The sequence below is a fragment of the Lycium barbarum genome, chromosome 6 (assembly GCF_019175385.1).
Source record: "Lycium barbarum isolate Lr01 chromosome 6, ASM1917538v2, whole genome shotgun sequence".
Taxonomy (NCBI): Eukaryota; Viridiplantae; Streptophyta; class Magnoliopsida; order Solanales; family Solanaceae; genus Lycium; species Lycium barbarum.
Window position 1 is genome coordinate 21139986 of NC_083342.1, and position 27273 is coordinate 21167258.

The 27273-nt window shown below is 35.4% G+C and overlaps 1 protein-coding gene and 1 long non-coding RNA gene across 2 annotated transcripts; one reads left to right on the forward strand and one right to left on the reverse strand.

Annotated features, from left to right (window-relative positions):
* The first annotated feature begins 6068 nt into the window (after positions 1-6068).
* Positions 6069-6824, forward strand: LOC132643920 (secreted RxLR effector protein 161-like). The gene has a single exon (XM_060360456.1). It carries the CDS (start codon positions 6069-6071, stop codon positions 6822-6824), a length of 756 nt encoding a protein of 251 aa, XP_060216439.1.
* Positions 6825-22687: 15863 nt separating this feature from the next.
* On the reverse strand, positions 22688-26796 carry LOC132599627 (uncharacterized). Its single transcript, XR_009566904.1, has 3 exons — positions 26613-26796; positions 26086-26145; positions 22688-23060 (listed from the first exon to the last, which is right to left on the reverse strand). It is a non-coding gene; the product is annotated as an uncharacterized LOC132599627 (long non-coding RNA).
* Positions 26797-27273: the final 477 nt, after the last annotated feature.

Sequence of the window (27273 nt, forward strand, 5' to 3'; positions counted from 1 at the left end):
AGAAATAAAATACTATCTAGTGAATACTTGTAGAAAATATAACTTTTTATATTTGAACGTGATTTTTTTTATTCATAAGTCCAAAAAATTTATCACACTAAAATGTATATATGATGTTAGATGGAACAAGTAATGTTTATATAAATATTTGTAGGCCAAATAGGCATGTAATATTTTATATCCCCAAAAAAAAAAAAAAGGACGTACCCCTTGATTTATATTCTTATAATTTCTTATGGTTTCTTTAGATTTTGAAACGTAATTTAGCTTTTTCATCGGTTGATTCATCTTGTGAATCCAAATTCAAGCTAAATGAAATATAGTATTAAGAACTTGTTTGGATTACCAGTTATGAAAGAGTATTAAATAATTATATTAATGCTACAAAAGGGTATTTTTAGAATGTTGTTGAAAGATTACCATTAAAACAAATTTGGTTACAAAACATTCAAAATAAGGGAGGTGAGTGTAATATCCGAAATCATAAGGGAAGTGAGTGTTATAAGGTTAAACGTGAGCGAAAGTCTCTAAAATTATCCCTACTTATTATTTTCTCAGTCCTAATTCAAGTGTCTTACTTTTTTTTTTGTTAGTCTATCCCAAAAGAGGTGTCTTTTTCTATATTTAGTAAGTTGACAATTCAAACATCCTAGCAAGTTTATAACCACAAGATTCAAGAGACATTTTAATAAAATATATACATATTTAATTTAGAATCACAAAATTAAAAAAATCCCTCTTTATTTCTCAAACTCTGTGCTTAATCAAATTAAAACACTTAAATTGAAAATGAGGGAGTAATTGACAAGGTAGGTGGCAGAGCCAACCCCCACCATGTCATAGCCTGTATCCACAATCCTTAATGTTTTCTTTTAGTAAAAACTATAATAAAAAAGGAGGGAAAAGTAGACGAGAGAAAATCTAAAAATAGTTGAACTATAATAAAAAGGAGGGAAAAGTAGACGAGAGAAAATCTAAAAATAGTTTCTCCTTTAAGTTAGGCATTTAAGAAAAACAGTGTAGATGTAGCACATGTCTAGAGGAGAAATATGGCAAGCCTAACACTGAATTTTTTTAAAAATATGGTTACAACAAACATATATAACAAAGAGGACACTATTTCCTACGGAAAATTGTAAGTACTATATCCTACCAAAATTTGCATAAACAAGAGACTTTTTGTTTCATGATATAACTATCAACATTTATTTAAAGTAGAGGAGCAATTATACACCAGCAAAACGCTTAAAAAGTAGCATTAAAGGATAAATTTACCCGGTTTGTGTTGGAGTTTCAAATATACAATCAGCTGTTGTGGATCCTACATGAACATCTCATTGTTTTCTGAATATATTTATTTTGTACTCATCCATTTATGTATTTTCTGTAGCCAAAATTGTAATAGTTAGAACATGTAGTAGTTGTATTAGTTTAGGCCCAATTCTTATTTTCAGGTTAGGCCCAATTGTATATAAGGACAGCTGAAATGAAGTTCTTCTCTTCTCTCAGTACTTTCTCTCTCTAAAATCTCAATTACTTTTCTTCAATTTCAAGTTCTTTTACAATTTTAACATGGTATCAGAGTGGAGATTCTAGTTCTCCGTATGATTCTCTATCTATCGATCTTACCCTAATTGAATTTAGTGACTTTTTTATTATTTTGAAACTGGTTCGTGAGATTTATATTTTCTGGCGAGTTTTTCACCGGAATCTTCTGTTTTCCGGTGAATCATTCACGTTATTCGTCAGAATTGGGATTTTATTCATTATCGGTGTTCGTTGCATCGATTGTTGGTGTTGAATTTCATTTTCAAGCGATTGCAAAGACGGTTGGTAATTTTGTTCCTTACAACTAATTAGAGTTTTTATCATCTGTGCAAGTAGTTATTTTTGTGATTTTGTGTTGGTATTATTACGTTTCTCCTCCAATTGCAAATCTGTGTTTAATTATGAGTGCTAACAATGGTAAACCCTAGTCAAACATCTAGCACTAGTACAAATGATGTATCTAGTTCAACTTCGACTAGGATTGATTATTCCAACCCTATCTACTTGTCCTCATCTGACGTACCTGGTATATTTTTGGTTGTTGTCCCTTTCTCAGGGACTAGTTTTGGAAGTTGAAAGCGTAATATGATCGTATTATTATATGCTAGAAATAACATAGGCCTTATTGACGGCTCTTGCCCAAAGCCAGCTGATGATTCTCCTCAGTTTAGGGAATGGGACAGATGCAACAATATGGTTATATCTTGGTTAACTAGTTCTCTAACTCCTGATATAGTAGAGAGTGTTCAGTACTCTGACACTGCTGAGAGCATATGGACTCAATTATGCAATAGGTATGGCACTGCTAATGGGACTAAGATCTTTGAACTTAAAAAGGAACTTGCCTCCACTAGCCAAGGCTCCCTAGATATTGTTTCGTACTTCAACAAACTCAAAAAGCTCTGGGATGAGCTTAGATTCATCTGTACCAACCATATCAATACATGTACTTGTGCTGCTAAAACTGGACTCCAAAAGGAAGAAGAGGAGAATAAGGTGTACCAATTTCTTATGAGTTTGAATGAGACATACATTGGGGTTAGAAGCAATTTTCTCATGTTACAACCATTTCCTTCCCTTGACTCTGCCTATAACATCTTTCTTCAGGATGAGAGGCAGAGACAAGTTAGTTTTCCTGCTCAATTTTTAAATGATTCTGCTTCCTTTCATGTCAAAATGAACAAGAGACCAAACCCTTATCCTTATCCCAACAAAACTTTCAATCAAAACTTACCAAATCTTTACCCTAACAACAAGCTTTTCAATCAGAATTATAACGAACCTTTCAATCAAACTTCTCCAAATTCTAATCCCAACAAACCTTTCAATTATAGGTTTGCTTTTGATCAGGACAAATCCTAACTTTACTACAACTATTGCAAGAGAACTGGACACTTGATGGAAAAGTGTTACAGACTCTATGGGTACCCACATGACTTTAAATTCATTAATCCCAAGGGTAAGAAAGTGGCTGCCAATGCTGAAGATTCCACTCCTGATACAACATATACTTAACACTTATCCACTGGTTCTATTGATCCACTAGTTCTGAGGATATTTCTTCTATGCTTGCTGGTCTGAGCAAGGAACAATGCAATCAAGTTATGCTCTTGCTTTAAAATTCTCACATCTCAGAGTATCCTTCTAGCCTCATGGCATTTGCAAATTTTGCTGGTAAGCTCTCATCTCCTAGTTGTGTAGGACATGTGTCTTATGGTGCATGCATGATTACTCAAGTAGATAAGTGCATTTGGATTATAGACTTTAGGGCCACCGACCACATAACTTCCAATATTGATTTACTTTTTTACATCAAACCTCTTATTATTCCCTATCTGATTAGTCTCCCTAATGGTTATAAGATTAAGGTGACCTACACTGGTTTACTTCATTTTCTCTCATTCACACTTCATCATGTTCTTTACATACCAAGCTTTCATTATAACCTCATATCAGTGTCTCAACTGGTTTCTCAGCTAGACTGCATTGTTCTATTTACTAAGATTTCATGCATACTGCAGGCCCTTTCAATGAAGAGGCCAGGGGAGATTGGTAGACTGAAGAATAGACTCTACAAGCTCTTGCAAACTTCTTCTTCTTCTGCTGCTAAACCTACTTCTAATTATGTTTTGCCTAGTTCTTCCAATGTTGTTTTTCCTTGTACACCTAATTCTGTTGTTCCTTGTGTGTCGGGCTCATTTAGTTCTCAATGTAACTCAACCCCTATTGTTCCTTGTTTTTCTGATTTTTCAGGTATTAGTTCTTCTGATATGAATATAATGGAAGTTCTTTGGCATAATATATTGGGGCATATGCCCTTTGTAAGAATGAAAGATATTCCACATCTCCCATGTCAATTATTTTCAAATCAACCTTTCCTATGTTCTATTTCTCCCATGGCTAGGCAAACTAGGCTTGCTTTTCCTGATAGCTCTATCAAATCCAACTATCCTTTTCAACTCATCCATGTGGACACTTGGGGATCATACAACAATCCCACATACAATGGTTGTAAATATTTCTTGACCATAGTTGATGACTTTTCTAGGGCAACTTGGACCCACCTTATGGGTTCCAAAAGCAATGCTTTTCCTCTAATCCAAGCCTTCATTGCCATGGTCAAAACCCAGTTTGGTTCTTCCATTCAAGTTTTCAGAAGTGACAATGCCCTTGAGTTAGGGTCTGGCACTTCTTCCAGTCAATTTTTCTTAGATCATGGCATAACACTACAACAAAATATGCTTTAGCTGCAATTAATTTGCGGCAATAACTTAATTACTGCTAATTATATTCTAGAATCAATTATTACCGGCAATACCAAACTTTAGCCCTAACAATAAATGTCGCTAAAGGCTTTACCGACCTTGGATCTAATGGCATTAACCAATTGCTGGTAAATGTTTTTGTGGAAATAACTATTGCCGCTAAAAGGAAAATATATTTCCACTAAAAGCCTCTTTTGGTGTAGTGTAATACACCAAACTTCCTGTCCTCACACACCACAACAAAATGTTGTGGTTGAGAGAAAACATAGACACTTGTTAGAAACTTCCAGGGCTATGCTTTTTCAATCTAAGTTACCTCTTAAATTCTGGGGGGATTGTGTACTTACAACCACATATCTTATAAATAGGTTTCCATCCAAGATCCTTCAAAATAAGACCCCTTTTGAGCTGCTATATGGTCATGCTCCTTCTTATTCCCATTTCAGGACTTTTGGTTATTTGTGATTTTCCACTATTCCTAAGTGTTAGAGGGATAAATTCCAATCTAGGGTTAATCCTTGTGTTTTCATAGGGTACCCTCTCACCAAAAAAGGGTACAAACTTTACAATTTGACTACACAACTCACTTTCATATCTAGGGATGTAGTTTTTCATGAACATACTTTTCCTTTTGCTTCATCATCCCTGACCCCACCTACTTCACCTGTTGTCATTCCTCGTGTTTCACCTGATTGCCCTTTTGACTTACCACCTTGTCCCAATACTACTTCCTCCACTCCTTCTTCATTTGTCCCTTCTAACTCACCACCTCCTCCTCCCAGGAGATCTAGTAGATCTCATTTACTCCCTTCCCATCTTCAACAGTTTGTTTGTGATTTTCTCCCATTATTGTGTGGCTCTAGTACTATTTCCATTTGTTCTAATTCTCTTGTTGATACTGTCTCACTAGAACCACATTCTTACTAACATGAAATATCTATTTCTGCTTGGCAAGTGGCTATGAGATTTGAGTTTGAAGCCTTACAGGCAAACAATACTTGGTTTGTTGTGCCCTTGCCTGCTAGGAAAAAGCCTACTTGTTGCAAATGGGTCTATAAAATTAAGTATAAGGCTGATGGGTCCATTGAACGGTATAAGGCTAAGTTGGTGGTTAGGGGGGACGCCCAAGTTGAGGGTGTGGACTTCAATGATACTTTCTCTTCTGTCATTAAGTTCTCCACTGTCAAATGTGTGGTTGTTATAGCTGTTAAAAAAGGATGGCCTCTTTTCCAACTTGATGTCAACAATGAATTTTTGCATGGTGAGTTGGAAGAAGAGGTCTATATGAAACTTCCTCCAGGTTTATCCACTAATTGTCCTCCTGGTTCTCCTCATTTGGTCTGTCACCTCCAAAAGTCTTTATATGGTTTGCGACAGGCTTCTAGGCAGTGGTATGCCAAGCTTTCCCAATCTCTTTGCTCAAGAGGGTACACCCACTCTCCCAATGATCACTCATGGTTCATCAAAAATACTTCTTCCTCTATTGTTCTTCTTGCTGTCTATGTGGATGATATAATCTTGTCTGGTGATGATCTGCTTGAAATATCTTATCTAAAGACCTTCTTGGACTCCCAATTTAGAATTAAGGACTTGGGCACATAGAATTATTTTTTGGGTATTGAGGTGTGTTATTCTCTTTCTGGTTTACTATTGCATCAAAGGAAATTCATCAGAGACCTTCTCCAAGAATATAAGTGTGATGTTGTGAGTCTTGTGACTTTTCCATTAGATCTTTCAGTCAAGTTGAAAGTTGATATGGGTGATCTTATGCCAAATGCTGAGTGTTATAGAAGTTTAGTAGGAAAACTGAATTTCTTAACTCACACTAGACCAGACTTATGTTTTGTTATTCAGCACTTTAGCCAATATCTTCAGAAACCTACTTATTCCCACATGAAAGTTGTTTTTCACCTCCTTAGATATCTCAAAAGTTTTGCTGATGTTGGGGTTTCCTTTTTCAATTCTCCTGATTTCTCTATTTCTCCATATTATGATAGTGATTGGGCTATTTTCCTTGATACTAGAAGGTCTATCACTGGGCTTTATGTCATTTTGGGTGGTTCTGTCATCTCTTGGGAGGCAAAGAAGCAGCCTGTTGTCTCCCTCTCTTCAGCTGAGGCTGAATATATGTATGTTAGCAAGGTTGTTGTTGAATTAGTGTGGTTATTAAGACTCCTTGCATATTTCAATGTTATTGTTTCTGCTCCTGTCCCTGTATACTGTGATAATCAGGCTGCAATTCACATAGCTAAAAATCTTGTATTCCATGAGAGGACCAAGCATATAGAAGTGGACTGCCACTTCATCAGAACTAAGCTCAATGAGAGCCTAGTTGAGTTGCATCATGTTCCAACAGCTTCTCAATTGGCAGATATCTTTACTAAGCCTCTAAATGGGCTACTTCACCACAAACTTTTGCTCAAGTTTGGTGTTCAAGCCCCCTCCAACTTGCGGGAGGAAGGGGGTGTTGGAGTGGCAAATATACAATCAGCTGTTGTGGATCCTACATGAACGTCTCATTGTTTTCTTGATGTATTTTTTTGTACTCATCCATATATGTATTTTCTGTAGCTAAAATTGTAATAGTTAGAACATGTAGTAGTTGTATTAGTTTAGTCGCAATTCTTAGTTTCGGGTTAGTTCCAATTGTATATAAGGACAACTAGCCCATTGTAGACGGTTACCAATTCATTTTCCACATTTCATGAAATGAAGTTCTTCTCTTCTCTCACTTTCTCTCTCTAAAATCTCAATTGCTTTTCTTCAATTTCGAGTTCTTTTACAATTTTAACAGTTTGACAGTTGTAGATTGACATTGTATGTCGCAAATGGTGAACAAATATGTCCAATAAAAAGAACAATATTGTTAAGGAGGATGAGAATAGTGGAGATGAGGATGCTGAGATGGATGTGCTCGCACACCAGAAGCGATAAAATTAGGAATGTAGTTATCCGGGACAAGGTTGGGGTGGCCCTTATAGATGATCAAGTGCGGGAAGTAAGGCTGAGATGGTTCAGACATTTGAAGAGGAGAGAGGCAGATGCCTCGGTAAAAAGGTGCGAGAGGTTAGCTGTTGCGGGCTTGAGGAGGGTAGAGGTAGTCCGAAGAAGTATTGGAGTGAGGTGATTAGGCAAGACATGACACAACTTCAGCTCAATGAGGACATGACCCTTGATAGGAGGGTGTGGAGGTCGAGAATTAGGATAGAAGGGTAGTGGGTAATCGTACACTTTTATTTTTCGTTTCCGGAGTTTAGCATTATTATTGTATTTTCTTATTTTTGGATTGCTATTACTACCTGTTGTTTCTTTATCCTCGGTTATCCCATTATCTTGCTATTGTTTTTACTTTTTGCTACTAACTACTTTTCGTCTTACTACGAGCCGAGGGTCTTCTAGAAACAACTTCTCTATCTTCCCAAGGTAGAGATAAGGTCTGCGTACACATTCCTTCCCCAGACCGACCTTTCTTATGGGATTATACTAAGTATGCTGTTGTTGTTGTTAAGGAAAAATGAATTGCTGACAGAAGAACTTCCAATTGACAATTGTTTTACCTAAAGAAGAATTACTGAATGGACTTCAGCCTCACTTATTCAATGGATGTTTGAGCATGATGTAAAAGATGAGAAAATTGCTTAAATTAACTCATCATTTTCAATGATAGCGGAAAAACCAAGAGCATTACAAAAGATTTACATGCAGTACGTACAACTAAATAACCCTTCAATTTTCCAGTTTACACACACTACTAAAAAAGCTGGTTTTCCCGACCTCAAAAAACAGACCTCAGTTGAGGTCGGAAAAAAACCGACCTCATGAGTCGGTAAAGTCGTAATATTTATTTTTTAATTTTTTTTAAAATAAACCGACCTCATGAGGTCGGTAATATTGTACCAAAATTTGAACAAATAATATACCGACCTCACTAGGTCGGGAATTTATTTCTTGATAAATGTTATTTTTAATTTAAAATAAACTTATTAAATATGAGGTCGGTATTATTTTAAATTAAATATACCGACCTCATGAGGTCGGTATTATTTTAATCACTCAACTAAAATGCACCCAGACCCAATTCGTTCCCATTTCTCTACTTCTCTCCTCTCACTGTTCTCTCTCCTCCTCTCTCTCTAATCCTAGTATAACTCCAGCGGCGTCACCATGTCTCACGCCCTTCTCTTCTTCCATTCCTCTCCACCTTCATTTTCCATCTTCTAGGTGAGCCCTAATTTCTCCTTTGATTCACTAATTTCCTTTCTCATTTTAATTCCCAAAGTTACTTCCCCTTTTTTTGTTAACTCTTACTAAAATGTTAAAGCCTTGGCTGGAATTGACCCAATCTTTCCCTTATTTTAGTTGCCATTTCAGCTGAAGTTGTTTGTGCTTGATTTAGGAGATCATTGTGTTGCTGCCTCTATTGACAGCTTTGACGCTTAATTAGTAGACAACCTCCTTAAACTTTCTGGTGTGTATTTTCCTATCTCAAAATGTGCTTTCTCTATTTTAATGGTTGAATTGATGCTTAATGTAATTTGGAATTAGAAACACTGTAACTGTTATCTTGCTATCTTTCGTCACGTAACTTGGAATTAGAAACACCGTAATTGTTATGTTACTGTCTTTTATCATGTAATTTGGAATTAGAAACACCGTAATTGTTATGTTGCTGTCTTTTGTCTTCCATTGTTTTGTACAACTTTATTTGGGGCATGATGGCATCATTAATTGGCCAAAACAGTAGACCATTTTGTCTTATTAGTAAAGTTCGTGTAGGACTTTGACAAAAAAAGAAATATAAAAAGAAAATAATTAATGAAGGATATTAAAGTTTTTGAATTGTAAAGCAAAGAATGGAGTACCGAAGTAGTCTACGGGCTATGATTCTTTTCTTTATGAAAATTCAAAAATAAGTCCAGAATCATGACGTTCTTTACTATTCCAAAAAGATTAGTCGGTAAAGGATGGAAAAGGTAAATAAATGATAATTAATTTTGAAGTTTTCTTAGATTAAATTGTCCTAGTTAGTTTTTCCTAGTCTGAAGCTTTAATTTGCTGATTAGGGCAACTGGTGATTTGGGTTTTGAACATTGAATTAAATTAAACATTGAATTTGTTCCGAAACAATTTCAAATTTGGTGTTATTTGTGTAGATGGAATCTCGTAATTGGATGTATAATAGGACAAACGAAAACCGAGGGGGGATGAGGCAAGAATTTGTAGACGGTGTCGATGCTTTTGTTGGCTATGCAATGACACTTGAAACTTTTCTAAGTCATGGCTTGGTTAGGTGCCCTTGCGTGAAATGTCAATGTAGGAATTACGAGAATCCAGAGATTGTTAGGCTTCATCTCTATAAAGACGGCTTTCAAAAAGATTATACAGTGTGGACTAGTCATAGAGAAAGTCCACTAGGCATGATGCCGAGGGCTGATTAACATATATTTTCTTCAAAGAAAAACGATTAAAGAAGCTTTACTAAGTGTTTAATTTTATATTTTTGATAGTTGGTTACCGGACAAAGCTTCATCTCTCCTTACAGAAGAGATACAAAAACTATTTAAAGACTCACCTACTTGGGGCCACATGTCACCAAATCGCCAGAGACAAATCTATTTTGCCTTTAAGGTATATGATTATTTTTATTTAAACAATCCACTTATATTGATCGATTCCTTATTAATAAACTCATTTACTTTTCGTTGCAGGACAAATGTGTCTGGCGCCCGGAACATGAGACGCAGATGACTCAAAACTTCAAGAAGAAAGCTCAGCGCTTACTATGTGACATGTTAGGAAGGGTTCGTCAATCTAACAAGAAGCCTGGGTGGATCCTTCCTGAAAACTATAACAAGCTACTTCATTACTGGGCAACTAATGAAAGATTCTTACAACTGAGTGACATAGGGAAGAAGGCTAGAAATTCGACGAAGGGTGGCTCCCTACACACTAGTGGGGCTATGAGTCAAGAGGTCGTGAGGAGGAAGCTGGCAAGTCTACATTAACTCTACTTGAAGGATTGTGAATTTACTTTATTTTCTTTTAGTCTTATCATTTACTTATTCTTTTGCAGGAACTAAAACGGGGGACGCCAGTGCCTCAAGATGAGGCGTTCAAGATCACTCACGTGAAGAAGAAGAAGGCAAACGCTAGTGATCCAGATGACTGGTGTGACGAACGGGCTAAGCAGACCTACGTAAGCTTCTTTTTATTTTTCATATTTTGTTTGTTAGACTACGAAACGGGGATCTGGCTCCTATCTCATTTTTATGCTTGATCTTTATTTTTGGTTTTACAAGATTCAAGTTATAGTGATGTTTCAATAATAGATCCACTGAAGAAAATTATGATACATGTATTACGCATTGCAAGTCGATGGTGTACCTTATGAAAATGTGATAACTATTTCATGGATAAATTATGAAACTTCAATGGCAATTTGGGGAGAAGTTGCTGAAAGAACTCTCAGGTGAATGTGATAGGTTGAAGTCATTATAATAGAGTTCCTTTGTTTCCATTCCATTTTAAGTCCTGAAGAGCATTTTTTTTTTGGTAAGTAAATGATTTTATTAATACCAAGTAATACATACAAAACCAAACAAGGGAGACCACTTGTTTCTCACGTCAAAACCAACACCTGTTCTAGACTCTACAGTTCTAAGGAGTCTAGTTCTAGGCAGACACTAGGCAGCCACTACTTCATTTGGCAACCAGTTACAAAAAAAAAAAGTCCAGTGACTACACCTAGCTAAGACAATACATAGATAAATTCTATCAGCTTGCTAGGTTGCATCCGATTGTCAAACTACATCATTTTCTCTGCGTTTCCTCCTTGTTCTACCTCTAATATGTAGATGGACAACAGCCTCTTTGCATAATCTATCTTCATAGTAGTATTGATTTGAACCATGTTCTATTTTGGTTGTTTACTAAATGTTTGATAGCTTTTTCTATTGAATGTGAGATTTAAGTTGGTTGCTAATGTTACCTTTTTTATTTCAGAATAAAAAAAAGTCCAGTAACTACACCTAGCTAAGACAATACATAGATAAATTCTATCAGTTTGCTAGGTTGCATCCGATTGTCAAACTACATCATTTTCTCTATGTTTCCTCCTTGGTTACTTCATTTGGCAACCAGTTACAAAAAAAAAGTCCAGTGACTACACCTAGCTAAGACAATACATACATAAATTCTATCAGCTTGCTAGGTTGCATCCGATTGTTAAACTTACATCATTTTCTCTGCGTTTCCTCCTTGTTCTACCTCTAATATGCAGATGGACAGCAGCCTCTTTGCATAATCTATCTTCATAGTAGTATTGATTTGAACCATGTTCTATTTTGGTTGTTTACTAAATGTTTGATAGCTTTTTCTATTGAATGTGAGATTTAAGTTGGTTGCTAATGTTACCTTTTTATTTCAGAATCAGGTTCAACAGTCAAAGGCAGAGTTTCTTCGTACTCAGCCACCCAACACACAGCTGACACAAGAATAAATTGAGGAAAGGTGGCTTGAGAGTGTTGGCGGTCCCACTAGGTTTGGCACAGCTTACGGAATGCCACATCGTGCATTTCGTCAATACCGGTCGCCCCTGGAAGGCCTACATTCTTCCAATACCGAGTCGTTTGATAGAGTGAGTGTTATGGCCATGGAGAAAAAGATTGCTGAGCTATCTAGCCAGCTACAGGCCTCAGAGGAAAGGGAGAGACGGAGGGACGTGCAGTTTGACGGTATGAGGGCCTAATTAGACGCATTACTAGCTTCGAGGGGGATTCCCTCGTGTCCTGATGATGCTCGTAACCCCCATACTCAATGTAGTGGTGCGGATGATGATGGGACTCACGTGTCAAACACACAAAGGCATGTTTGAATGTTAATGTTATGGTGGATTTGTGGATTTGCGAGGGGTAAAGTAGTCTAATGTTGTAGACTAACTTAGTGTAGACTAGTTTAATGTTTTGTGGATGTTTACCAATGTTGAAGTAGTTTAATATTGTTTTGATGTTTGCGAAGGTTGAAGTAGCTTAATTAATGTCTCTTGTGAATGTTTGATTGATGTTTTTATTCAACTTTGAAGTAGTTTTGAATTGAATTTGATGTTTTGGTGGTTGTAATATATGTGTTGTAATAGTAGCTTATTGTTTTATGTATTTATAGTAGTTTGGTGTATTGTTGGCAGCTATTTGGGCTCGTTTTAGTTGAAAGTAAAATTATTTTCATCTTGACAGGGAGGCAGCTGGAATAACAGGTAGGTGCTACAATTTTTTTTTGCAGAATACCGACCTCATGAGGTCGGTAATGGGCAAAATTTACCCAGAAAGTGCTAATTACCGACCTCATGAGGTCGGTTTTCTGGAAAATTTTCCCAGAAATTGAAAATTACCGACCTCATGAGGTCGCTATTCTGCAAAATTATTCAACATATGGCTAATTACCGACCTCATGAGGTCGGTTTTCTGGAAAATTTTCCCAGAAATTACAAATTACCGACCTCATGAGGTCGGTTTTCTGCAAAATTATTCAACATATGGCTAATTACCGACCTTATGAGGCCGGTTTTTGCAAAATATATCATATATATTCATATAAATTACCGACCTCACGAGGTCGGTAAACTCATATGATTATATAATTAATATAATTTACCGGCCTAATGAGGTCGGTATTTTAATTAATTAATACCCGACTAAAAATTTTATCGACCTCATGAGGTCGGTATTTTAATTAATTAATGCCCGGCTAAAAAACTTTACCGACCTCATGAGGTCGGTAATAATTCCGACCCACTATTTTCCGACCTGAATTTGAAGTCGGTTTTGAGGTCGGTTTCTGGCCAAAACCGACCTCATGAGGTCGGAATTAGCCATTTTTTGAGGTCGGGAAAATCAGTTTTTTTTAGTAGTCACAATTGCAAGTAATGTAGGAAGATCAAACAATCTCCAACACATTGAAAGAGTAGGTAATTGCTGGCATAATAAATTGTGCATCCCAAATAAAAAAGTATTAAAAGGAGAATAGCTCCAAGACATTGAATACTAGAGTGCAATAAGTGTCGCAGCCACATACACGAAGTTTGACACCGCTGTCTTCTCATCTAACGAATTCACTGTAAAGTATTCAATGGTGTAATAATATCTTTTGGAATGTAAGTTTGCAATTAGTACAAGGGCGCCCCTCAACTTTGCAATTTAGAACAGATATACCTCTCGTTACAAAAGTGGTGTATATATACCCTTGCCGTTATAAAATGATGCAAATATACTCCTGCCATTATAAAATTGTGCAAATATACCATTTTCGCTGACGGAATTTAAAAAAAAAATCATTTAGGCTATTTTCAGTTTAAAAAAAATGTCACATGACTTTAAAAAAAAGTCTACCCATTTTTTTTAGTAGCCATACTTTTCTAAAGCCACATAGTAATTTACTTTCTGGTGGGTCGGGTCTGATTCGTTTAAAAAAATGGGTAGACTTATTCTTTTTTAAAGTCACAGAAATATTTTTTTTAAACGAGTCATACCTGACACACCAGAAAAAATTACAATGTGGCTTTAGAAAAATATGTCTACTCAAAAAAATAAAATAGTTAAACTTTTTTTAAAGTCACGTGACTTTTTTTTTCTAATTAAAAAAACAACCTAAATGATTTTTTTTTTAAATCCCGTCAGCAAAAAGGGTATATTTACATCATTTTGCAATGGCAGGGGTATATTTGCACCATTTTGTAACAACAGGGGTATATATACACCACTTTTGTAACGAGGGGTATATTTGCACCTTTGCCCTTATATTTGCACCTTTGCCCTTAGTACAATAAATATTGTTATAGGGATAGTATTAGTTGAAAGATAAAAATGGGGTGAAAATCATTTACAATCCCAACTATGCTTTAAAAATCAAACTCCCCCCCACCCCCCTCCCTCCCTCCCCCAAACTTTGAACAATAGATATTCTCACCCCTTTATCCTACTTGATTTTTTAATTTTTTACTTCTTTGAAATCATGATATTTTTTTTCTTAATTTATGTAACAAATTTCTTATAAAAAATAAATAGTATCTTCTAGGCGAAGCAAAAAGTGAGAAATACTAACTGAATATATAAGTTAATGATGTTCTTAATAAAATAAATTATCAGAATGAACAAAAAATTAATTTAATTAAAAATAATCAAAACTTTAATATTTATTTTACAAGTGAAAAATAGAGGCAAATTTTAAAAATAAGTTATTTATACTGTAAACGATTTTATTATAATTTAAGAAATATTCCATTAGTGACAACCAAAACTTGTTTATTTATTTGAACAATTAGAAAATACATCGGAATCCCCCTAAAGTTGGCACCTTTTTTCAAGAAGACACTTAAATTTTACGCGGATCCTATTACCCTCCTAAACAACTTCGAACTAATATTGGTGGATCCTATTACCCTCCTAAACAACTTCGAACTAATATTGGTATCTCCTTTTTTCGTCACCCGGCACCGAGAGTGCATACACTCTCTTAAGGACCATGGGAACCCATAAAAAGGATTAATTGTTTTTTTAATTTCTACAAGTTTTTTCTTTATAAAATGTATTTTCCTATTTTTCTTGCTAATCTAATTTTTTCCCTTTTTCTTTTCTTTCTTCTTTAAACCAGTTGCCATCTCCACTGGACCCCACCACTTCCAATATCACCATTTCAGCCCCAACGCCACCCACCTTCTTGTACTACTACCACTTCAACTCTTTTCTTCAATTCAAACTCTTATCCAACATATTCCCTTACAATTTGACCAATTTCGCAAAACCCTTAAGATTAATGAAGGCAGAATCTAGACCTTTTATTTTCATCTTCAGCCCAGCCCCATATAAATCATGGGGAACTTATTGATTCTTTTGAAATCTTCATTCTTAATTGTGTTGAAGTTATATGAAAATGAGAGAATTTAATTGATGGTATCCCCCAAATTTTGAATCTACTAGTCAAAAATTAATTATTTTTATTATAACAACTCAACGGTCTAGGAATACTGGGAAAAAACTGAAAGACTAGTCTTAGTGTCAATTAAAGGGGAAGGAGGTTAGAATAAAGTAGTAGAAGAAGAAGAAGAAGAAGAACGAAAGCAAGAAAAAAAATGGGGGGAGGGGTTAGTTGGAGAAGAAGAAGTGCGTGGATGAGGGGTGGGGGGTGGAGAAGTTAATTTAGTTAGGGTAAAGTCAAAAAGTAAGAAAGAAAAAAGACAAAAGAAAGAAAAAATATAAGCAAAAAATGAATTCACATGTGTCAAGCAAATATTGGTGCGTGGTTAACACTTTTTTAAAAAAATTGGGGTTGGTCAAAAAAGGAGGTATTACTATAAGTTCGGAGTTATTTAGGGGTAATAGGACTCCCGCAAAGTTTAAGTATCTTTTTGAAAAAAGTGTCAAATTTATGGGGGTTTTGATGTATTTTCTCTATGAACAATAGAAAATAAGAGAGAAGTGAAACTTAAATATACACACATGCATGTACATACATATATACATACTTACCACATATAATATTGAACTAATAATCATAAAAAATAGCATTAGATTTTGTTACAAATTCATAACAGTATTATTCTACTTATAATGTTAATGAACTTAAATAAGAATTTATAAATACCTAGATTAAAAAAAGAAAAGAAATATCATATATATATTGAGCGAAAGATATCTAACCTGTAGAGGCCGATATTATCCTGGATTTGGAAACGAATGGTGAAATATGCATGAAAACAACATATGACTCAACAAATCTACAAGAACAATCTTAGTATTCTCTCTACCACTAAAAACGATGGTATTCCGGGTCCAGTAGGGTCGGTGTATTTTTCATGGTCCAAGACTTATTTTCCATGTGAAAATTGCCTAGCCGCTGTTACTCGGATGTTTTTAGCCTTTCACTAATATTGTTTCTTCCTTCCATTTATTGCTTCTACACCAACATATTAGGTTGAAAGTTGGTAGATATTTAATTGGAGATTTATAATATATGTGTTGGGTGTGCAAACAAAATACGATATTGGTAGTTGAAAAGTAATTATGAAAGCCGATAAAGTATAGATTTTGCCTAAAACAAATGATATCACATCATGTCAAGAGTATCTTTAGATTGTTTTAGACCAATCATATGAGTTTTGCTAAACATTATAAATTCCATGCGAAGACAAAAATATAAAATTGTAAACTTGTGATAGATTGACAACCAATATGATTCTCAAATCACGCTAATCCTCTAAATACTCTGAAAAAATAGAACGGAACGACACAAAGGAATCATAGTGTTTCAAAATGTTGATTGGCAAATTATTAATCCAAGTGTCATTGTCAATTACTCATGAAAATAAATGGATGAATGTCCACTTATAAAGCAAGTTTTGGACGTATAGATAGACACTTGTTCATGATTAAGCCATTCATTTTGCCTATAATAGAGGCTGTCCTTTGCCTTGAGATAATCAACACACGTCCTCTTCCTCTTTTTAATATTTCCTCATAAAATATTAATTGCTCACCTTACTTCCTTTTTCATATTAATTGAGCTGGAGTTGTAACTTAATATTTTTCTAATTCCTGTATTCTCTATAATTGGAGGTAGGCCTGTGTAATTCTAGAAAAATATTTACATTGCTAAAATAGTTTCTTAGAATAGTGTCTAACACGATTCAATCCAATTCATTAATTCATTTAAAATATTATCATAGTAATATTTTATTTTTCAGTACTCTTATTAAAATGTTATTTAACTTTTGGTTGTCTTGGACCAATAATATGAACCTTGCTAAACATAGTCGGTTCCAACCATAGATAAAGATGCAAAGTCACAAACTTGTGATAGATTGACAATCAACTAAGACTCAATCATGCTGAATCTTCTAAATACTTGGAAAAACAGAGCGGAACCGACACAAAGGATTCATATATATATATAACGAGTGAAAATCATTTATCCCCCAAACTATGCTTTAAAAATTAAACTTCCCCAACAACTTTGAACAATAAACATTCTCCCTCCTTTATCCTAATTGACATTTTAAAATGTCTATTTTACCCTAATTACATTATCAACTTTTCTCTTCTTTTTAACTTCTTTAAAATCATGGTATTTTTTTTAATTCATGTAACAAATTTCTTATAAAAAATAAATATTATCTTCTAGGCGAAGAAAAACGTTAGAAATACTAATTGAGTATATAAGTTAATGTTCTATAATAAACTAAAGTAATAGAATAAGCAAAAAATAATTTTATTAAAGGATAAGGCATCATTACCCCCTCCCCCCCCCCCCCCCCCCCTCCCCCGAACTATACCCGAAGTTGCTACGACAGACCTTACCTTTTCCTAGGTTCTATTACCCCCCCCCCCCCCCCCCTCACAAACGGAATAATTACCCCCTAAAAGCTGATGTGGCAAGAGAGAGTGTGTTTCACTCTCTTTGGGAGAGTGAGAAGCATAAAAATGTGGAAAACTTATTTGTTTTCTTAAAAATCTGTATTTTCTTAAAATATGGAAAACCAAGTTGTTTTTAAAAAATATGAAAAATCCGTAGAAATCTAGTTTTCCAAATTTAGTTTAAAAAACGGGCATTCGACATTTTAAAAGAACAATTAATTTTTGCAAATTTTTTTAAAATTCAGTTTTTTCACATTTTGACAAGAAAAACACTTCTTTAGTTTTTTTTTTTTTATAATCCAGAATTTATTTGAAAAATAAAAGTGTCCTAAGAAAATGAAATCATGAAAATCAAGATTTCTTAAGATATTTTAAAAAAATAATCAATTTTTCCATTTTTTAACAAAAATCCATGTTTTCAATTTTTTTTTTAAGGGGTTTTAAAAAAAATCAAATTTTCAGATCTTTTAAATATCCATTTTTCATTTTTTTTTTTGAAGAAAATTCAGTTTTTCATTTTTTTAAAAAAAAATTGACACGTAAGCGAAAAAATAAAATAAAATAAAATAAATAAATATACGTGTGGCAAGGAGAGTGCATGTCACTCTCCCATATGATGGAAGAGTGGACATCAACGTTTAGGGGGGTAATTATTTCGTTGTAAAAAAGTTTAGGGGGTAATAGGACCCAGGAAAAGGTAAGGTGTGTCGTAGCAACTTTGGGTATAGTTCAGGGGGGTAATGATGCCTTATCCCTTTATTAAAAATAACCAAAACTTTAATACTTATTTATACAAGTGAAAAATTAGAGGTCATAATAACTTTATGAATATATTTCTATGTAGGTAATGCGAAAATAATTTTAAAATAGAGGGAAATTTTTAAAAATGATTTATTTATACTGCAAATGAATTTTATTATAATTTAAGAAATATTCCATTAGTGAGTCGCCATCTATTACGGTTCGCATTTTGCGGGCGGGGTTAGTGCTCGGAAAGCTACTAAGAACTTGTTGGTGCTCTTTCGGACTTGTTTTGAAAAAGAGTCGCCATCTAATTTTTAGGAAATTAGGAAAACTAGTTTTGAAGGGTTTATTCAAATATTGTGAAAAAAACCTTCGTAATCTAAGTTCTAGGTAAGGGTTCTGGTGATCCCATAGGGAAGGTGTTAAGCACCCTAGTATTAACGATCCGTACTATACGGTTGACCTTCGAATTTCAATGTGTGATTATTCGTATGAACTGCTTATTTTGTGTTTTATCTCCCGCATTTATAAAAGGTTTGTCATTTGTTTGCATATCATTTGAAAAGAATTGAATGTATCCCCTTTATATATAAGGTAGTGTCGGATTTATAAGATCCGGATAATAATAACCTCTTTTTATATATAAGGATAATGTATTTTTTTTGCAAGATTCATCAAGTAGTTTTAAAACAAGAATATATATATAAGTATTTTTTTCTTTTACGTTCATACTTAATCCGCACATTTTTTCTCAGGTCAATTCATACATTACGCCTGAACGCCTCTGTCACAACCCAAACCGATGGGCCATGACTAGTGCCCGGGTTGGACACTCGTATACGAACCTGTTAGGGACAAGCAGACTGATACTAATGACAATGTGGAAATCTGCAAAACATAATGTAGATTCACAATGCCATATATCATAATGGACCTATCTCCCGAGGAGTCACGGTTAACCAAACATAATCATACGCAAGCCGACAAGGCTGCCACTATACATAAGAATATCCAAAACGAACTACATCTGTATGACTGTCTAAACCATATATAGATATACAACCCACACATGTCTACAGACCTCTAGGAGTATGACAAAGTCTATATAAAAAGATTTATACCAAAACAGCTCAAGCTCCGGGACAATGGAGCTCTCCAAACAGCTAGGCAGAAATCCTAAGCCGGAGGGTAACCAAGCTGAGCGTCTATACCTGCGGGCATGAAATGCAGCCCCCGAAGAAAGGGGGTCAGTACGAATAGTGTACTGAGTATGTAAGGTATGAAATCAACATATACATAAAATCCTGGAAAACATTTGGGACATGTCAATGAATGAGCAACATAAATGCATCAGTACAGCTATATCAAAGAAACACATATGTCCATAGAAATATCACCACAAAGGCCACAACGTCACCCCCTGTCAACTGTGCCGTATATATACTCATCACAACAAAGGACACAGCACACCCCCTGTCAACTGTACCATATATATATACACATCATAACAAAAGCCACAACACACACCCTGTCAACTGTGCCATATATATACACATCATAACAAAGGCCACAGCACACCCCCTGTCAACTGTGCCATATATATATACACATCATAACAAAGGCCACAGCACACCCCCTGTCAACTGTGCCATATATATACACATCATAACAAAGGTCACAGCACACCCCCTGTCAACTGTGCCATATATATACACATCACAACAATGGCCGCAGCACACCCCCTGTCAACTGTGTCATATATATACACATCACGACCAAGGCCACAACATCACCCCCTGTCAACTGGGCCTTGTAATACACAATAAAGGTCACAGCGTCACCCCCTGTCAACTGTGACTTATATATATACATGAAGAATGAAAATGAGTGTAATGCATAATCATAATGAAATAATAGAGCTCTCTGTAATGTCACAAAATAGCCATATGCATACACTATACTCATGGCATGCATAGGAGTTCAAATAAAGATGATCGCTCTATCCCACCTTGAAGGAACAATTTATAAGGTGAGATCAACTCAACAACAATGAAATAAATCGAGAAAATCATGAAATGGCTTAACATTTCCATATCATTGTTGAAACCATACGTGAGACTTTTAAGCATAAAATCATCCTCAACGTAATCCTCATAAAAACATTCTCATTTTTAACATCATAAAAAGCTTTAAGAGTCATAAACTTCTAGCTTTTGAAATCAAGGAGGTTATGGAAACACTTATGGACTCATACCATAGGAATAATGCCTTTTGAAAGGAAGGGACGAGCCTTAACATACCTGAAATTCACGTTGCGGCTTTTCCGCCTATTTCGGGTTTCGCAATCTCCCTATAAGACCATTCATACTATGGTTAGGGTCACTGTTATATACGTATCCTAGACCTTCAAATCAAACATTCTTAAAATCTGCCGAAGTTCGGGCAGCACCTCCCCTGTTTATATGCCTAACCCGAATTAATAATTCAACAACCAACAACAACAACAACAATACCAACATCAATCATAATATTCCCAATATCAAAATACTCCATAAACATCTCATATGGTGTTCATCCCATATTTCCACTAATCAAACCACTATACGACTATTTAACAGTTCTATCTCCGTAAATACCAAAATTAACATTAATAATAAAAGATTCATACCTTACTCCCAGTATTATGGCTATATCTTCACTCCTCCACCTTGATCTTAAGCCACAACACGTCACTACATAATTTTGTATTTGCAACTGTACGTCGTCTAGACCAGAATTTGGGAATTATACATGGTTTGGGCTAAAATTTGGCTTGGGGGGTTGGGGAGAACTCTCCAGAATTTTGGAGAGTTTTTGGGGTGTTTGGTGAAGAAAATAAGGGGTTAGCCCCTTTAAATAATGCTCCAGAATCTGCCTGCACCGCCTCTAAAATCGTTCAGCACGATCGCGCCACCTTTGGGCGCGTTCGCGCAGGCTTAAGTTTCCTGCCTGCGCGTTCATTTAGTAAAAAGGTCGTAACTCTTGATCTCGATATTGTGTGAGGGCCCACGACCTATGGTTGGAAATATCTTTCAATTATCTACAACTTTCATTCTTGGTGTTTTTCCAAATTCCAAGCTTATAATGGCGTTTTGGCCCATCCAAGTCATATCATCCGAAACTATTTCTTTAAATTGTCCTTTTGGAGGGCTTATGCCCATATTTGGCTTAAGGATCCTTCTTAGGAATTGCTCAACTTCCCATATACTACTCATATATCTCTTCATATGTCCTTTATAAACCCCGACATGTGGGCCCCACTTATCTTACAGTAACTAGGGCTTTCATCAAGCAACGTACTACCTGATTTACACCATATGGTCTCCAAATGTCATATATATATTATTATTATACTCTTATAATATGACCTTCATCCCTAACCTAGGCCTCAAAATTGTTCAGCGCGTTCGCGTTGTGGTGGTGCGTTCGCGCTGTGTTAGCCCTTGGCCTCTTGCGCGTTCGCGCCACTCCCAGGCGCGTTCGCGCAGACCATTTTCCTGGCCTGCCAGCCCGACTTGCAACGCTCATATCTCCTTCAAAGCCTTGAAAGCTTAATCTCCTTAGTTCACTTGTTTCCCAATCCCTCTATAAGCTGTTACGCGAACTCGAACTCTTATAATTATGAAACGAGCACCTATGATTTGGCATCTTCTCAACAATAACTCTGATGTCTGCAACTGAACAGCTAGCACCTAACAAATCTCAACGTGCAGAACTACGGGGTGTAATAGCCTCATCCTAAAACCTCGTATTACAAACGTATTTCACTTATTTGATCAAGTCTTATTTATAACAATGGTTTGCTTTTATTATTATGAACCCGCGTATGTGCCAATAGAATCAGTTTCTTTGTCTTGAAGTGGGTTTAAAGCCAAAATGCATATATATTTTAAAGAAAGCATTATTTTTAATGGGCTTAGCCCAAATCCATCAGTTTCTCTTTTCGCAAATCAAGTGGGCCGTGGACCCAAAAATGTATTTGTTCTTTTATACTGATTTTAGCCCAGAAAATTATGTCGAATTTGTGTACAAAATCTCATTCTTAACTTATTGCAAGCAAACTCGTAAAAATGCCATGTTGCTTGGTGATTTAAAAAAATATTTTATGTTTTCATTTAACTTGTATTAAAGGAGTTGTTTTGTTATTACTTAAACCTGGAAATCGTTGTATTTAATCCAGGGTTTTATAAATCATTTGGGGACTTAAAATCCACTAAACAGTATATGCACCGTTCCTTAAGACGGCTAGTTCATAATCAAAAGGATTCCAATATAATATGATGTTCTTACATGCTATACAAATACAAAATAAGAATGAAATAATTATACATAAAAGAGAGGCATAGGCTGGGGGGGGGGGGGTACCAAACCCCTAGTTAACCATTTTCACCTATGGTTGGGCCTTCAACGTGTTCACATGCATATTTGCTTCCCTTTCACCTATGGTTGGGCCTTCAACGTGTTCACATGCATATTTGCTTCCCTTTCACCCCCTCATCGGACTGTCTTGCTGAAAGAAAAGCCTGTTGGGTGGTAGCCGAACATAGAGGCTTAACCCAGCCTAAATGGCCATGCAGTGGAGGAGAGAGGAGGAAAAGGGGAAACCGATTAGAAAAATATTACTGTACTTATCACGAGTATATACATACATGACATACACATGTAAAACAAAAGCATTCATATATATATATATATATATATATATATATATATAAGCGACTATTGCTAAGAGAGTGGGCCTGGCAGCCCACCGGAGAATCCCATTTGTTCCCTTGTTTGGACTATTATAAACATGGGCTCCCCGCATTAATTCTAGATTGGGCCAGGCCCAAACTCATACTATTCCGTAATCAACTAAGTATTGAAGCTTAATCATGGGCTTTCTATCCTCTCGATGTTGATATACTCCTATATGCAGCCAACGAATTTATACATACACATAGTATACCAGCCGACATACCACATATATATGTATACATCTTGCTAATACTATTTTTTTTACCAGAACCCATATATATATATGTCTACCCTTAAACTTAGACTAACCCTTAAACTTGTTTTGGTCATCTTTCAATTTTTAGCAATATAATCAGACCTAAGCTAAGGCAAAACCTGCACTTTAATTCAGAAATTCAACATTGGGGAAGGGCAACTAACCACAACCAGGCATCACACAGATTAACTCAGGCCACCAACAGACTCCAAACACATCTTTACAATAATACTTATCATAAACATAGAATCGGTGTGCAGGGTCATAGATGTTTGATCATGAGACTTAATATCTTTAGGCAATGTATACAAGAATCCAACAGTTATAAGATTTGGCAAAGTTTGGACAGATAAGGGTAGTCCACAGATGGTCATTTGTCCTTCAACAACCCAATTAAATAGGATAGGGGTATGTGAAGAGAGCACAGAAACACATGCCATGGTTCCTTAACAGGTTAAATGCATTATTTGCTTATTAGATTTAGAGAAGGGACATAAAACGTAAGGTTCAAAGAATCAACCATTTCAGGACTTAGTGTCCATTTTAGATTTGAACAGGTTCACTTCTATCACCTCTTACCAGTATTCTTTTAAGACTCCATAAGTCAGGCAATAACTGAACCCGTTTTAGAAGAGAAGAACGCCAGGCTTAGTTACACAATCCTTTTTACACAAGTCAGGTTCAGTTTTATCTCTTGCCCTTTGAATCAATGATAGGATTGTAGAGTTATGTATTCTTGTGGTAGACATACACCCCATAGACTTATAGAGTATGCCATGTCACCTCTTATTTGGAGGAAGGTACTATGAACCAAGTTGGACTTAGTTCTTCCCAATCCTCTCTTTAAGATGCCTTTAAAAGGCTCCTCTATTGTCAAGTGGTTCATAACTTGCCCAGGAACACTTATGACCCCACAAACATCATCATTGAATCAATTCCCAACCAAACACTTGACTAATCTGAACTCAGATGAGTATTTTCAATTATTTAGCCTAGAGTTCTGATCATAAAGCAATCTTAAATCTCTTTACGCTATAGCAGGCCCTCATCAGGCTAAACGTATGCTTGCTTCAAACTAACTTACACTCATCAGAGAAAGACAAGGTCAGGGATAACACTTCAAGTCTCGAGAAAGGCCAAACACCTCTGCTATTCTCATTTTAAACCATGGCATTTCATATTCCACACTAAGCTATAATTCTAAACAATTGCACAAACAACTTACTAGACAGATTCAAACCCAAGCTTTTCATCATGTCCCCCCTTTTTTCCCTCTTTTATTCTTAAAGCTAATAGATTAAGTTTCATAAAGTAGTTAAAGCTATGTAAGAAGCTCCAGTTTCAAACTATTAAGAAGAATGCTAGCTGGCACATGTATTGTCCTACTATAGCTAAGTGAGGGCATCTAAGGTCAAACCATGCTCCAAACATACCCAATCTCAACATCTAGATGATCTATTTTAAGACAAGACATTTATATGTTCAGGTAAAACCAACTTATACACAGGGGCCAAAGCATTTTCCACTCCCCAAAATGTACTTAGTTTTACATAAAAGAAGATATTAAATCAATTAGCTTCAGCATTGTGTGGATAATCTATATGCCTGTATTTTAAACTGAGAGCAGTTAATACAATTAAGACCTCTTTATTTTCCCTTTTTACATCTTCTGATCCTTTTAAGATTATGTGATTAGTATCAATAGACATCATTAGCACAATGTCATTCCAATATCTTACCATAGTCTATCTTGGCCTTTAACTGCATTGCTTAAAGCTATTAATAAGGGACCTTGACATCATAGAACCCTAGTTTTAGATCACATGGAGTGTCACAAGACTTCTGTAGTTTGCCTCATTGATTAATCAAAATCGTTTAGACCAATTTTAGCAGTCAGAGATCAGATTTGAATCCTATGGTTGCCCTTTTTAGTTTCGAACTAAATGAACTTCTTTAGGACTTCAATCATGGATAAATTTCAAAGACACAAGGTTGTGAGACAAGCCACACCAAAGCAGGTTCATCAAGAAGCAGTACTCAGGTTAACAGTTCTTGAAGAAAGGATTTAGCTGCCATTAAGTAGTCAGACCAACTCCCTATTTCAAACTAAAAAATATCACAATTTGAACTTGTTAAACTATGTACTTAAGATAGTGGAGTGATGTTGTTATTTCACTTTTCCTTGTTAATAGGCTAGCATGACCATTTAACAGATAGAAGCAAATATAGTCATTTTACCACTTCCAGTTTTAAGCTTGTACTGAACCTTTTATTGTTCCAAGCTTCTTTTAATTAATGTGATCAAATATCAAGGCTCAGTTAAACCTACACACAACAAATCGCTATTTAGATTAGACCACAAAGATCATTTAAGATTCAAAACAAAGTGCACAAGTACATCAATGATCTAGATGGCTAAACAACAAACAAAGAATTATTAACAACAGCCTAGTCTGAGTAGAATCATAAAGCTAATGAGCTAATATTTAAGCTAACAATATGACAAGAAAACCACCATCTAAACATAATATCACATAACTAACATTAATATCCAAACTCAGTAAAAGAAAGCAATAAAATGATAAGTAATTACCTTTTTGTTGCACAACCTAGACAAGAATGGATTTAGAGCCTTTGTGCTTCCAATCTCGAACTAAACCACCAAAAATAAAAATAAAACAAGGAATTAAACTATTGAAACTAGAGACTCGACTTTAAAAGTCAAGTCCAAAATTTTAACTGAAACCCTGATCTTGAGTCCTAATGCTCAAAGTCTAGCTCTTTCTTCTTTTTTTTTTTTTTTTTTTTTTTTTGAAATTGAGGTTTCTATTTATAGAACCTCAAAAGATGGAAACCCTAATCCCCAATCGATATGGGACAAGTCCTTTTTTCTGAAAATTATGCTTGAGTTTAAAGTGAACGACTCAGATTAACGCGAAATAGCGATGAAGGGCTATATTTTAGCCTATTCATCCTAGATCCGGTCAGTTCTTGAAGAAACAATGAGATTCAAAGATTTGTCCAGGTCGAAACAAAGCTAATTAATTCAATTTGTACTTGTATCAACGTAAACTATGGAAAAGCAAGAGAGAGAGAGAGAGAGAGAGGTGTAGATTTTACCTTTTAAGGAAGCGTTTGGTGAGAATAGGTGGAGAGAGACGAGTTTTCATTTAATGCTACTCGTTTTGGCCATAACGCAACTGACACGCCTGAAATGTTGCCATTTCCGGCAATCGTGACGTGTGAGGGGAGAAGGGATAGGGTGGCGGCGCTATGGTTTCGTCTGAAACCCTTAAGAAGGCAAATTCCCCCTTTAAGGGTCATGTTTGGCTGAGACTTATGTTCTTATATGTTATATCCCGTATTTTTGCATATACGGAAAATTCGAAATAATTTTGACTTGTAAGAAATAAGGTCATATTTGATTTTTATTCAATATATACGTGTTGTTCATGAAGTGTTGATGTGGAAATATGGAGGAAGGCCAAGGGAAAAATTGGGAATTTTGAAAATTAGTTTCGGGAATTACAAAATAGGACCTATAACTAATTGGGCTAGAAAAATAAAAAAAAAAAGAGAAAAGAGAGGCCCAAAAGTTAGGGTGGCTGGGCATGGCCATTTAAAAATGGCCCAAGCCCATAACAAATTAAATCCATGTATTACATAATAAAAAGGGACCACCAAGTCTTCATTTTGAAGAAGTTTCAAGAACAACTAAGAGAACAAAAAAATTGAGAGAAAAAAAAAAGAGGGGTTCGGCCTTAGAGAAAGAAAGAAAGAA